The sequence below is a fragment of the Pseudophryne corroboree genome, chromosome 4, assembly GCF_028390025.1.
Source record: "Pseudophryne corroboree isolate aPseCor3 chromosome 4, aPseCor3.hap2, whole genome shotgun sequence".
Classification (NCBI taxonomy): domain Eukaryota; kingdom Metazoa; phylum Chordata; class Amphibia; order Anura; family Myobatrachidae; genus Pseudophryne; species Pseudophryne corroboree.
The window spans coordinates 553,468,891-553,484,668 of record NC_086447.1 but is presented as its reverse complement, the minus strand read 5'-3'; the positions used below and the strand labels follow the sequence as shown (position 1 = coordinate 553,484,668).

General features: G+C 44.5%; 1 protein-coding gene across 2 annotated transcripts in view; it reads left to right on the top strand.

Annotated features, from left to right (window-relative positions):
- HBS1L (HBS1 like translational GTPase) overlaps nucleotides 1–15,778 on the top strand; it is a 292,045-nt gene that overhangs the window by 8,277 nt on the left and 267,990 nt on the right. For both annotated transcript variants that reach the window (XM_063917372.1, XM_063917373.1), the window contains exon 2: nucleotides 13,081–13,146. In XM_063917372.1, coding sequence (XP_063773442.1) covers nucleotides 13,081–13,146 — 66 coding nt within the window. The remainder of the gene's footprint in view (nucleotides 1–13,080; nucleotides 13,147–15,778) is intronic.

The following is a 15,778-nucleotide window of genomic DNA, read 5'->3' as shown; positions in this document are numbered from 1 at the left end:
TCTGTGAAGAGACCTGCAAAACGTGCACTGTGTGGGGTAATGAGGACTGAGTTTGAGAACCTATGCATTAGATCAGAGGTTCTCAAACTCGGTCCTCGGGGGCACACACACTGCATGTTTTGCAGGTAACCCAGCAGGTGCACAGGTGTATTAATTACTCACTGACACATTTTAAAAGGTCCACAGGTGGAGCTAATTATTTCACTTGTGATTCTGTGAGAAGACCTGCAAAACATGCACTGTGTGTGCCCCCGAGGACCGAGTTTGAGAACCTCTGCATTAGATAAAGGGGCACATTTTAATTGAGTGCAAAGATTTTTCCACAAAACTTAATATGGGTATCGCTCCTTTTTTTCATTACCACGGCTATGTGCACTCCCAATCCTGCAGTACTCAAATTGAGAAAAATTTGGCACAATAATTTTTCTTGCAAAAAAAAAAAAAACCAGCAGGGAATTTGAATGAAAATGGTGACAGTAGCCGGTACCCCCAGAATGATAAATATTAGGTAACTGTTAGCTGTATTTTACAGTCCCACAGAAAAATATTTTGAGCATTTAAAATGTCTGTTTGTTGCACTTGCTATTTTTATTGTTACATACTGTATATTTTCGGTGGACAATAATGCAAAAAAAAATTTGGGGAGGGGGTTTTCAAAGGAGTTCTGAATCAAGTCGGATCATTTTTACTTTATTGATTTCCCCAAAGTTTACACCTCTTAAGATGAGAGAAAAGCTGCAATCATTCCTCTAGAAATTACAGCAGCTAAAATTCTTGCATCTAATTGGATGCCAAACACCCTGTGGTGCCTGAAATTTTGCACGCCACAGGAAAAGTAAAATTATCGCATTCAATTGAATATGCCCCTAAATTAGCAGCAGTTTTTTAAACACAGACTCAGGGGTCTATTCATGAAGCAGTGAAAAGTGTGGCGAAGCTGCCCATTGCAACCAATCGGCATTGAAGTAACATTTATAATTTGCACTTGAACGGAGCAGCTGATTGGTTGCCATGGCTTATAGGCCCTACACACTGGCCGATTTTTTGAAAGATATGAACGATCTCGTTCATAAATGATTCGAGAACTCGTTCATATCTTTCAGTGTGGAGACTCCAGCGATGAACGATGCGCGGCCCCGCGCTCGTTCATCTCTGGTCTCCCGTCGGCTGTGCATGCAGGCCAATATGGACGATCTCGTCCATATTTGCCTGCACTTCAATGCAGCCGCGTGACGGGGGGAGTGAAGAAACTTCACTCCCCCGTCACTGTCCCTCCCGCCGCCGGGTCGCTCGTCGGCCGTATCCGCCGTCGGGCAGCTCGGCAGCGGGTCGGCCAGTGAGTAGGGCCCCTAACTTCTTCACCGACTCACTTCTCCACTGTTTTCACTGCTTCTTGAATAGACCCCAAAGTCTTTGCAATAGGAAGTTCAGGGTTGAGATGTTAACCTGTGGTTTCATGCTAATGGTGCCCTCACACGGTGCTATCTGTGCTAGGTGTGATTTGAGCTACACTATGTAAGCTATGCGATTTATACTTTAGTGGTATGCGATTTGAACTACACCCGAATTTGACTACACTACAATATGTAATGTATGCGATGTAGTTCAGAAATACCTGCCCGCACATACTATTTTGCCTTGTGATATTGTCTAGACGGGAGCGCGCATCGCAAGGGACAATACACAAGGTGCGATTTGAACTAAAAAGATCAAATAGCATGCGAAAATCGCACTGTGTGTAATAGAAGTTATGTTTTAACTATTTCAATTATCACAGTTAACTGACCAAAAAGAGTGCTCCACGAAGGAATCGCTTGTCTTGCTGGGACTATCTTAGTCCTTTCTGTTATAGAGTATTTGTCAAGCCTTGACATTAGGCAATATATTGGCTCATATGTGGTTTTGAGGCTTATGAGAGTGCCATATCATCCACATCGCAGAGTGTGTATGCTCAATCACGCGTCAGTGGGCGTCTGGTCAGATCAACAGTTGAATAGTTCTGATGGACGACCATTGCTAAAGACACCCAACCAGGGTGGGCAGGGAACAATTGAATCAGCCCCATTGTTGCAAAGAATTGGCCACCCATCTAAAGGCTCATAAACACTAGTCGATCTAGTAAAAGACGTTGCTCATTGTAGTGTTCCCCCTAGGAATTTTTGAGGGCAGGGCGCCGGTCTGTGTGGGTACTTGTGCACACGTCTGAAAACTGGGTGTGGCTATGCAAATTGGGCACGTGGCTCTAAGACGACGTCTTTAGAGCAGGCAGTGTGGCACCAACAGACGTCACTAAAGGGGGCGTGGGTGGCCGGCAGCGTCACTAAAGGGGGCGTGCCTAGCACCTATGTATGTGCTGGGCTTCCCCCAAGCGCTCTCCCATAACGTGAATGGATGCTGTGCGCATGCGCATGGCATCTATACATGCTGGGAGAGCAGGAAGCGGGCAGGCTGCTTTAGCTCAGGAAAGGTTACGATCATTGTAACCTTTCCTGAGCGATATCGTTTACTATATTGCCCAGTATGTACGCAGTAAACGACGAACGAAACGCGGCCCCGCGTCTTGTTATCGAGACTCGCTGTCGCCTGGACTGGCAGCTCAATTTGGACTCATTGTCCAAAGCTGCATGCACGGCCGCGGCATGATGTCACTGTGTTATATTGCTAGTGATTATCGCACTGTGTGTATGCTCACGTCGGGTGGGCTGGGCCGGAACGGGTACACAGTAGGCGAGGTCGCTCATGGAGCACATCGCCTAGTTTGTACCCTCCTTTAGAATAGTTGTGCGGATCTATGTCTATTCTGTGCTGCACATGTGGATGGACACAGTCATGCCTAGCATATTAGTGGTCAGGCTGAAACGCTGTGAGTACATCGGACAAAGCAAGACGGGATAGCGGAAACTGTATTTTTAGCCAGGAGAGATTGAAATCAGAGTGCATTTCATTAGTTCTCTTCCATATTTGAGCACCATACATGTGGTGATTTCTAAATAATTTTCTATAAATCAGAAAACTTCACAAAAAAGAGATTTGTTTATCCATCTTTAGTCTGTCCATATAGTAACATTCTCAATAGACTTTTACAGAAATCATTGTGCCATGTGTAAGAGGATCATCATACCTGTTCAAAATATGACATTATTTGATTTGGTTTTCTCAACTTCCTTTGTATCATTTGCGGAATTGTCAAGGCAGAAATGACACCTAAATAATGATTATTGCTAGTGGATTTGGGGCCTAACTCAGACCTGATTGCAGCAGCAACATTTTTCTTTATTGGACAAAACCGTGGGCCTAATTCAGAGTTGGTCGCAGCAGTGTTGGGCAAAACCATGTGCACTGCAAAGGGGGGGGGACAGGTACAACATGTGCAGAGAGAGTTAGATTTGGGTGGGGTGTGTTCAAACTGAAATCTAAATTGCAGTGTAAAAATAAAGCAGCCAGTATTTACCCTGCACAGAAACAAAATAACCCACCCAAATCTAACTCTCTGCAAATGTTATATCTGCCTCACCTGCTGTGCACATGGTTTTGCTCAGCTGTTAACAAATTTGCTGCTGCGATCAACTCTGAATTACCCCCTATGTGCACTGCAGGTGGGGCAGATATAACATGTGCAGAGAGCATTGTATATGGGTGGTTTATTTTGTTTCTGTGCACGGTAGATATTGGCTGCTTTATTTTTACACTGCAATTTTAATTTCAGTTTGAACACACCCCACCCAAATCTAACTCTCTCTGCACATGTTAGATCTGCCTCACCTGCAGTGCACATGGTTTGCCCATTTGAGAAAAATGTTGCTGCTGCGATCAGGTCTGAATTAGGCCCTTGGTTGAGTATTGATGTGAGAACACTTGTATGGGAGATGAATCAAACCTTGAAGAGAGATAAAAGTACCAACCAATAAGCTTTTCACAGGCTGTGCTAGAAAATGACAGGAACACATTGGTTTATCTCTACCTATGTTTACTTTTTTTGTATACGTTTAATCAGTGTAAGTTTGCACAATCAGGAATTCTAAATATTAAAAATAAAATGTTAACCTAATGTTTATAAGTCATTCCATGAAAAATAGTATATGAATTCTGAAATTCAAAAGACTAAATTATTATAACGTAACACCATGGAGTATATACTGTAGCTGGTCTCATCACACGCATGACTATTTGCGGATGCGACTAGTGTTTTTGTAATGCGTGCGCACATTAGTGGGCACGTGAGAATAGCACCCATGATAGGAATTACATTGTGCGCTTGCGGGTACATCTGTTCGCCCCCGGTTGCACTAAGTTGCTGCTGCTATGTGTGCACATGTGTGAACACATTGCAGCAATGATTGTGGGACTACATATGTAAATTTTCACCCTTCCTATATAAATATTTGAAATAATCACAAGACTTCCAAGTCATGTGACATCTGGCAGCAATATTTGTTTTCAGCATAGTAATTGTGATTGATGTGTTTCAACAAATTTGGTGAAGAGTAAAGAGGATAAATGATAAGTGAAATATTACTAATTAAATACCCTTAACGGTTCTATTTATTTTACGAAGGGTGTTCAATAAGTTTCTGGATGCACAAACGTGTTATATTTACAAAGTGAACATTACATTTTTTTCTAAATATTTACCAATGGAGTCTATGCAAAGTTGCATGCCATTTGGTGAAGCAGCTGGACCAGTTTGAAGCAGGTAGTGTATGTCTTCTACATGCTGGGTGAAGGTCTCCACTGCAGCTTTCAGTGCCTCAAACCGAATCCCACACATCTTGCACTTTATTTGTGGGAACACAAAGAAGTCGCAAGGGGCCAGGTTTGGACTGTACCAACCTCCTGGATGCATTAATGGGCCAGAAAATCCACCACTTTTCTGTGTTTGTGGGCAGCTGCATTTCGTGATGGAAATGGGCACCATTAAGACTTGTTCTTCGATGGTGCCTAGAAATGACTTCCAGCACTTGAGGCAGGCATCAGTTGGCATACTAGTCCCCAGTGACAGTGCACTGCTGCATGAGTGGTATAGTAGCTACATGACCGGTTTTGGTCTTAAAAACAGCCACCATCTGCTTGGCCATGCATGTTGGAACTACTTTGGCAGCACACCTCCAACTGTGAACCACTGGGCTGACTGCTGTTTGAGTGACCACCATCAAACCTGGCCAGCATTTTGCGACACCAAGTCACCCAAGCATCATTCTGCTTTCGAGTCAGCTGATGGAGCAGCTTTTCCTAATGAGATACCTATCTCTTTCTCTAACTGAGCCACAATCACCATGGCATCACTATGGCCCACACAGCAGCAATGTTGTCCTCTGTGATGGCGGACGCAGGTCGGCTGCAGCGCTTCTCGTCTTCCAGGGACTGTCTCTCACACCAAAATTCTGCAAACCACTCAAACACAGTGGTTTGGGCCGATGCTTCCTTCCCAAAAGCAGCTTGCTGTTGCTCAAAACTCTCCTGCTGTCGCAGGCCACTCTTGTTGCCGTCTAAGTTCATGGCTCTCCAGTGGCCTCTGTTGAGCTCCATAACGAGTTTGTGAAGGAAGTGAACATGCTGACTTCTTCGGTGTGTAGTGCTGCTTATATACTGTTTTGTGCCTTTACATTTCACAAGACTGTCACAGTTCACAACTATACAGTCGGATATATATGACCGATATCTATAACCATACAGTCAGATATCAGGTATCTACTCTACCTATGCACTGCACATCCAGAAACTTATTGCACACCCCTTGTACATTTAAATAACTTTATTAATATAGTGTTGTGTTGCTGAGATTTAACATGAAAGCTGTTTAATCAGTTAAGGTTCTGACGATTAAAGTTTGTTTATTAGATACCAGAAACTGTTTGGCTTTAGTTGAAGGTGCTAAAGTTCTACCATTGTCAAAGAACTTATCACTTGATGTTGAAAAAGATTTTTCTCTAACGTCCTAGAGGATGCTGGGGACTCCGTAAGGACCATGGGGATAGACGGGCTCCGCAGGAGACATGGGCACTTTAAGAAAGAATTTAGTTCCTGGTGTGCACTGGCTCCTCCCTCTATGCCCCTCCTCCAGACCTCAGTTTGATACTGTGCCCAGAGGAGCTGGGTGCTTTTCAGTGAGCTCTCCTTAGTTTACTGATAGAAAGTATTTTGTTAGGTTTTTTTTATTTTCAGGGAGCTCTGCTGGCAACAGACTCCCTGCTTCGTGGGACTGAGGGGAGAGAAGCAGCACTACTCTCTGAAGCTAGGTCCTGCTTCTTCGGCTACTGGACACCATTAGCTCCAGAGGGATTGGTACGCAGGATCTCACCCTCGCCGTCCGTCCCAGAGCCGCGCCGCCGTCCCCTCGCAGAGGCGGAAGATAGAAGCCGGGTGAGTATGAGAAGAAAAGAAGACTTCACAGGCAGCAGAAGACTTCATGATCTTCACTAGAGGTAACGCACAGCACTGCAACTGTGCGCCATTGCTCCACACACCTCACATACTCCGGTCACTGTAAGGGTGCAGGGCGCAGGGGGGGGGCCCTGGGCAGCATTTTGGGACCTCATGTTGGCAAAAGTACACATATATACAGCTGGGCACTGTATATATGTATGAGCCCCCGCCAAAATTACTGTATAAGCGGGACAGAAGCCCGCCGTCGAGGGGGCGGGGCTTCTCCCTCAGCACTCACCAGCGCCATTTTTTCTCCACAGCACCGCTGAGAGGAAGCTCCCCGGACTCTCCCCTGCTGATACACGGTAGAAGAGGGTTGAAAAGAGAGGGGGGGCACATAATTAGGCGTAAAAACTATACATACAGCAGCTACTGGGTTAACATTAAGTTACTGTGTTATTCCTGGGATATTATAGCACTGGGGTGTGTGCTGGCATACTCTCTCTCTCTGTCTCTCCAAAGGGCCTTGTGGGGGAACTGTCTTCAGAAAGGACATTCCCTGTGTGTGTGTGTGGTGTGTCGGTACGCTTGTGTCGACATGTCTGATGAGGAAGGCTATGTGGGAGAGGAGCGGGAGCAAATGAATGTGGTGTCTCCGCCAACGGCGCCGACACCTGATTGGATGGATATGTGGAAGGTTTTAAATGATAATATTAATTCCTTGCATAAAAAATTTGACAAGGCTGATGCATTGGGACAGTCAGGGTCTCTACCTGTGCCTGACCCTATGTCGCAGGGACCGTCAGGGTCTCATAAGCGCCCACTATCCCAAATTGTTGACACAGATACCGACATGGATTCTGACTCCAGTGTCGATTACGATGATGCAAAGTTACATCCAAAATTGGCTAAATCCCTTCGATATATGATTATAGCAATAAAGGATGTTTTGCACATCACAGAGGAAACCCCTGTCCCTGACACGAGGGTGTATATGGGAAAGAAGCCTGAGGTAACTTTTCCCCCCTCACACGAACTGAATGAGTTATGTGAAAAAGCTTGGGAATCTCCAGATAAAAAAATGCAGATTTCCAAACGGATTCTTATGGCGTATCCTTTCCCGCCAACGGATAGGCTACGATGGAAAAAGCTCCCCAAAGCTTTAACACGCTTATCCAAAAAGGTAGCCCTGCCGTCCCAGGATACGGCTACCCTCAAAGATGCTGCTGATCGCAAACAGGAAATTACCCTGAAGTCCATTTAGACACATTCGGGTACCTTACTAAGACCGGCAATTGCGTCGGCCTGGGTGTGTAGCGCTGTAGCTGCATGGACGGATACCTTATCTGAGGAATTGGATACCCTAGATAAGGAAACTGTATTATTGACCCTGGGGCATATAAAAGACGCTGTCCTATATATGAGAGATGCTCAAAGAGACATTAGTCTACTGGGATCTAGAATAAACGCTATGTCGATTTCTGCCAGAAGGGTCCTGTGGACTCGGCAATGGACAGGTGATGCCGACTCAAAAAGGCATATGGAGGTTTTACCTTACAGGGGTGAGGAATTCTTCGGGGAAGGTCTCTCGGACCTGGTCTCCACAGCTACAGCTGGAAAGTCAAATTTTTTGCCTTATGTTCCCTCACAGCCTAAGAGAGCACCGCATTATCAAATGCAGTCCTTTCGTTCACAAAGAAACAAGAAAGTCCGAGGTGCGTTCTTTCTTGCCAGAGGTAGGGGCAGAGGAAAGAAGCTGCACAACGCAGCTAGTTCACAGGAACAGAAGTCCTCACCGGCCTCTACAAAATCCACCGCATGACGCTGGGGCTCCACTGGTGGAGCCAGGCCCTGTGGGGGCACGTCTTCGGAATTTCAGCCACATGTGGGTTCACTCCCAGGTGGATCCTTGGGCAATAGAAATTGTGTCTCAGGGTTACAAGCTGGAATTCGAAGAGGTGCCTCCTCGCCGGTATTTCAAATCGGCCCTACCATCTTCCCCCCAAGAGAGGGAAATAGTGTTAAACGCAATACAGAAATTGTATCTTCAGCAGGTGGTGGTCAAGGTTCCCCTCCTTCAACAGGGAAAGGGTTATTATTCGACCATGTTTGTAGTCCCGAAACCAGACTGTTAGGTCAGACCCATATTGAATTTAAAATCTCTGAACCTATACTTGAAAAGGTTCAAGTTGGAATCGCTAAGAGCGGTCATCGCAAGCCTGGAAGGGGGGGATTTTATGGTGTCACTGGACATAAAAGATGCGTACCTTCATGTCCCCATTTATCCACCTCATCAGGCGTACCTCAGATTTGCGGTACAGGATTGTCATTACCAATTTCAGACGTTGCCGTTTGGTCTCCACGGCCCCGAGGATTTTCACCAAGGTAATGGCGGAAATGATGGTGCTCCTGCGGAAGCAAGGTGTCACAATTATCCCGTACTTGGACGATCTCCTCATAAAAGCGAGATCAAGAGAGCAGTTGCTGAAAAGCGTATCTCTGTCACTGAAAGTGTTACAGCAACACGGCTGGATTCTAAATATTCCAAAGTCGCAGTTGGTTCCTACGACTCGTCTGCCCTTCTTGGGCATGATTATGGACACGGACCAGAAGAGGGGTTATCTCCCAATAGAGAAGGCCCAGGAACTCATGACTCTGGTCAAGAACCTATTGAAACCAAAACAGGTGTCAGTGCATCATTGCACTCGAGTCCTGGGAAAGATGGTGGCGTCATACGAGGCCATTCCCTTCGGCAGGTTCCATGCGAGGACTTTCCAATGGGATCTACTGGACAAGTGGTCCGGGTCACATCTACAGATGCATCGGTTGATCACCCTGTCCCCCAGGGCCAGGGTGTCACTCCTGTGGTGGCTGCAAAGTGCTCACCTTCTCGAGGGCCGCAGATTCGGCATTCAGGACTGGATCCTGGTGACCACGGACGCAAGCCTCCGAGGTTGGGGAGCAGTCACACAGGGAAGAAATGTCCAGGGTCTTTGGTCAAGTCAAGAGACTTGTCTTCACATCAACATCCTGGAGCTAAGGGCTATATAGAACGCCCTACATCAAGCGGAGACCTTACTTCGCGGCCAACCAGTTCTGATCCAGTCAGACAACATCACCGCAGTGGCTCATGTAAACCGCCAAGGCGGCACAAGGAGCAGAGTGGCAATGGCGGAAGCCACCAGAATTCTTCGCTGGGCGGAGAATCATGTAAGCGCACTGTCAGCAGTGTTCATTCCGGGAGTGGACAACTGGAAAGCAGACACGACCTCCACCCAGAGGAGTGGGGACTTCATCACGAAGTCTTCGCACAGATTGCAAGTCGGTGGGAACTGCCACAGGTGGACATGATGGCATCCCGCCTCCACAAAAAGTTACAGAGGTACTGCACCAGGTCAAGAGACCCTCAGGCAGTAGCTGTAGACGCCCTGGTGACACCGTGGGTGTTCCAGTCAGTTTATGTGTTTCCTCCTCTTCCTCTCATACCCAAGGTGTTGAGGATTATAAGAAAAAGAGGCGTGAGAACAATCCTCATTGTTCCAGATTGGCCACGAAGGACCTGATACGCAGATCTGCAAGAAATGCTCACAGAAGATCCGTGGCCTCTTCCTCTGAGACAGGACCTGTTGCAACAGGGGCCCTGTCTGTTCCAAGACTTACCGCGGCTGCATTTGACGGCATGGCGGTTGAACGCCGGATCCTAGCAGAGAAAGGCATTCCGGAGGAGGTCATTCCTACGCTGATAAAGGCTAGGAAGGACGTGACATCTAAACATTATCACCGTAGATGGCGAAAATATGGTTCTTGGTGTGAGGCCAGGAAGGCTCCTACGGAAGAATTCCAGCTGGGCCGTTTCCTTCACTTCCTACAGTCAGGAGTGAATTTGGGCCTAAAATTAGGCTCCATTAGGGTCCAGATTTCGGCTCTATCCATTTTCTTTCAAAAAGAGTTGGCTTCTCTACCGGAAGTTCAGACTTTTGTAAAGGGAGTGCTACATATTCAGCCTGCTTTTGTGCCTCCGGTGGCACCTTGGATCTTAACGGCCCCGAGGATTTTCACCAAGGTAATGGCGGTGTTAAGTTTCCTAAAGTCACACTGGTTTGAACCACTTAAAACGGTGGAGTTTAAATATCTCACGTGGAAGGTGGTCATGTTATTAGCCTTGGCTTCGGCTAGGCGAGTGTCTGAATTAGCGGCTTTGTCGCATAAAAGCCCCTATTTGGTCTTCCATATGGATAGAGCAGAATTGCGGACCCGTTCGCAATTTCTGCCAAAAGTGGTATCATCTTTTCATATGAACCAACCTATTGTGGTGCCTGTGGCTACTCGTGACTTGGAGGATTCCGAGTTACTTGATGTGGTCAGGGCTTTGAAAATTTACGTGGCCAGAACGGCTAGAGTCAGGAAAACTGAAGCGTTGTTTGTCCTGTATGCATCCAACAAGATTGCTGCTCCTGCTTCAAAGCAAACTATTGCTCGCTGGATTTGTAACACGATTCAGCAAGCGCATTCTACGGCTGGATTGCCGTTACCAAAATCGGTCAAGGCCCATTCCACTAGGAAGGTGGGCTCTTCTTGGGCGGCTGCCCGGGGGGTTTCTGCACTACAGCTGTGTCAGCTGCTACTTGGTCGGGTTCAAACACTTTTGTAAAATTCTATAAGTTTGATACCCTGGCTGAGGAGGACCTCATGTTTGCTCAATCGGTGCTGTAGAGTCATCCGCACTCTACCGCCCGTTTGGGAGCTTTGGTATAATCCCCATGGTCCTTACGGAGTCCCCAGCATCCTCTAGGACGTTAGAGAAAATAAGATTTTACTTACCGGTAAATCTATTTCTCGTAGTCCGTAGAGGATGCTGGGCGCCCGTCCCAAGTGCGGACTTCTTCTGCAATACTTGTATATAGTTATTGCTTCAATAAGGGTTACGTTATAGTTGCATCGGTCTTGAACTGATGATATGTTGTTTTCATACTGTTAACTGGGTAGTTATCACAAGTTATACGGTGTGATTGGTGTGGCTGGTATGAATCTTGCCCTTGGATTAACAAAATCCTTTCCTCTTACTGTCCATCTCCTCTGGGCACAGTTTCTGTAACTGAGGTCTGGAGGAGGGGCATAGAGGGAGGAGCCAGTGCACACCAGGAACTAAATTCTTTCTTAAAGTGCCCATGTCTCCTGCGGAGCCTGTCTATCCCCATGGTCCTTACGGAGTCCCCAGCATCCTCTACGGACTACGAGAAATAGATTTACCGGTAAGTAAAATCTTATTTATTAGCTGATGCAACAATTCAGTCTCTCGAATCAGATACAAAAAGTTCAAGAGTAATAGTTTAATAAAAATGTATCCTGCCTGGATTTGACGCTGCCCATGGCAAAGTACCAATATTACCCTTATGAGCAACTGTCGGAAGGGCAAGATGGTGTAACGGCTACGTTTTATTAATGTAACACCTTCTAACACTGTAACTGCTATATCTCAATAGTGTGATGCCTTGGGGTGGTTGGGTTGTGCTGGCCTGGTCTTCCTATGCTCTGTACTTGAACCTTAGGAATGTTGGGGTCCTACCTGATGAGGTCACCTGGCCATGGTAGGTGGGCCCATATTTTTGGCCAAAAAATATGCTGAGAACCTCAGTTTTACTCCATGTTAAATTGCAGAGTTTATTATAATTATTTTGGTTATCAGTGTTCTTGGTGTTTAGAGTGTGCACCTGCATTTTCTCTTATTTTTCTGTGTGACATCCTAGGCATACATGAGTGTTTTCACAGCATATGACCACGCAATATCTACATTCCTCCTCTGGGGAGGAGACATTACTCCATTCCACCCATAATGTCGGCTTGCCACTTAAAAAAATATTGCATCGACATCCTGGATCTTTTGCCTGCATGCACAACTTAATTATCTGTATAATGTTTGCTCAGCATTAGTGGTCACTGAGGACTTGAGTTGGAAAACACTGTTCCATTATAATCATAAAATTCATAAATACAAAAGTCACAAGTGTTGCATCAGATACAACACTCTAGTGCATTAGTTACAAAACAAAATAATAAATAAATATGAATTTTGTGTTGCTGACTACAATTATTCTTAAGGTGCGTACATACCAGAACGAAATTGGAACGATGCGCCCAATTCAGACACATCATTCACGATATCGTCCAGTATATATGCACAATGTCGCTGACTCCGGCGCGGCATCTACGACATCGTCCGTCGGAGCTGCGTGCAGGACCATGCTGCCAAATGCAGCATGGTCCCCGCTCCGCCCGCGCACATGCCAATGTCAGGTCCCATCACAGACAACATCGCATCATCGCGATATCGTTGTGATTGATGTGTATGTACCTTTTAGTTCAGAGAAAATATAATGTGACCAAGTTTGTAAATAGATAAGTGACCTTACGTGTTGTCAGTTACAGTTATTTTATTTTTAAATGTATTATAATTTCAGGGCTTTGAAAGATTATTGTAGTTTAGTTGTACGTTTGTTCACCTGTAGTCACCATATTAAAATAACAAATCTATGTATGTACCACTACATATTATATATCTCCAACTGTTGCATTAGTTAAAATTGAATGACCTTAATGCATATAAAGGATATTAGTGTATATTTAAAGCATAAAAAGCAAAATAATGTCTCTTTATTCGCTCACTTTAAAATATAAACTCTTATGATATGAATCCATGTGTTTTGTTTTTCTTTTAAGATTTTGTCGATGATGACTTATATGGGCAGTCGATGGAGGATGACTACTGCATCTCACCAGCTACAGGTATAGTGTTTATCTGCATGACTGTCTAAGCCAATTGTTTTTCCACTGGCAGCCACTAGATGACTCCCAAATGGAGCTATTCAATTGTAGCTCCATTTGGGTGTGATGGCTTCTGGCGCCTGCATTTCAGCTTGCACCCCTCGGGGATGGCGAGCTGAGATGTGCGAAAGGTGACCGATTTGGATGCCCCTGCGATACTTTTCACAGTGCGCTCATTAGTTTAGTCGAGATTAGCTGCTTTACACGGCTAAAACCGACTGCTATACGCATTTAAAAAAATCAATTGAATATCGCCCTGCCATCAGCTGTCACTTTAGACGGGTGATCGGGAACAATAAAACAATTGAATTCTGCCCAAACCACCAAGCACTTTTATTTTAATTTAACAAAACAAACATAGTGAAAATATAAAAATGTTATATTGATGCAAAAAAAATGTTTTTGTTAAAGCATGCATTCAAAGTCAAATTCCCCAATTCCATAGTATGTTTACAGAATTTAAGTAATTGAATTATGAATGAGACCAGTTCTGGTTACTCGGGCTAGTACTATAGATTTTCTGTGCTGTACTCAAAAGTATGCCCCCCTCCATCGCCCTTCATCCCCATATTTAAAGTTTTGACATTAGTTTTGGGCTCAGCTAGGGGGAAGGGTACCCTGGTAAAATCTTTTACAAACCTAATGGGGCATATGCATCAACTCTTGGAGAGTGATCAAGTGGACAGAGCGAAAGTACCAACCAACCATCTCTTAACTGTCATGTTACAGGCTGTTTGAAAAATGACAGGAGCTGATTGGTAGGTACTATCTTTCTCCACTTTATCTCTCTGCGAGCTTTGATGCATATGACCCTTTGTGTTGAAAACTTGTGGTTTCAAAACTGATACATTTATGAATACAAGTCTGTAACTTTATATATACAGGTTGAGTATCCCTTATCCAAAATGCTTGGGACCAGAGGTATTTTGGATATGGGATTTTTCCGTATTTTGGAATAATTGCATACCATAATGAGATATCATGGTGATGGGACCTAAATCTAAGCACAGAATGCATTTATGTTACATATACACCTTATACACACAGCCTGAAGGCAATTTTAGCCAATATTTTTTTATAACTTTGTGCATTAAACAAAGTGTGTATACATTCACACAATTCATTTATGTTTCATATACACCTTATACACACAGCCTAAAGGTCATTTAATACAATATTTTTAATAACTTTGTGTATTAAACAAAGTTTGTGTACATTAAGTCATCAAAAAACAAAGGTTTCACTATCTCACTCTCATTAAAAAAAGTCCGTATTTCGGAATATTCCGTATTTCGGAATATTTGGATATGGGATACTCAACCTGTATATATATATCCCCATATCTTGTATTTTTCATCTGTTCTCCAACAATTTACAGGGGTTTTCTGTAAGCGGAGATAACCACAAGGTGCTGGAGTTCTACCTTTTGGGGTCAGTTCAATTAGGGGCGAGTGCAAAAGAGAATCTGTTTCTGAAAACTTGCATACCCTAGAAATGCAAGATTCAGTTAGAAATGCCAGTTTGCGGGACTCGCGGTGAGGTTGTGCGATTTTTCTTCGGTAAAATGGGAGAAGTGCATGAAAAAATGGTGAAACCATCCTGGTCCCCCCAAAAAAATTGCAACGGAGATAACAGAACCATATGGAAACTATTGGAAGTACTGTACTTACAAGGTGTCAAGTAGATGATTTTATTTTATTTATTTTTTATTAATGGTAGAAAAATGATAGCAAGCAAGTTTTTTTTCATTTGATTAAAGTATTCCCAGCATTTCGGGGGAAAAGAAAAAAGTCTGTAAATTAATTTTACAGTGTTTTAATCCATGTAAAAAGTTAAAAGAAAAAACACTTATATTCAATTCTTTAAAATCCCTCTACCATCAATACAACACTTCTACATACCTGTCCCACATAATTTTAACAAATTATTTAGCTTTTCTGAGAAATTCACATAAAAAGGACACGTCTTTATTGGCCAAATTTATTGGGAGAGCTGTACCAGAGGTTGTTTGTAAAACATTGATGGTTGACAGCTAATGTCAGATAATTGTGCCATCGATGGTGGAGAACCAGTGGTTCTGCACCATCTATGGTACAGAGCCATAGGAAGCGGGTCCAGAGCTCTACTTCAGCAGGAGGCGTCTCAATTGCTTTAAAAACCCATCAATAGTCACTTAAATCCTGGCCCTTTTATGATCCATAGATGTTTGAAAATGCAGGGGGTATAGGTGCATCCTTAAGATACCCTTATTCATTGAAGACTTTTTTTTTTCTCTTACGTCCTAGAGGATGCTGGGGACTCTGTAAGGACCAAGGGGATAGACGGGCTCCGCAGGAGACATAGGCACTTTAAGAAAGACTTTAGATCTGGTGTGCACTGGCTCCTCCCTCTATGCCCCTCCTCCAGACCTCAGTTTGATACTGTGCCCAGAGGAGATGGGTGCACTTCAGGGAGCTCTCCTGAGCTTCCTGACAGAAAGTATATTTGTTAGGTTTTTTATTTTCAGGACGCCTGCTGGCAACAGACTTCCCTGCATCGAGGGACTGAGGGGAGAGAAGCAGACCTACTTCTGTGAGTTTCAAGGCTCTGCTTC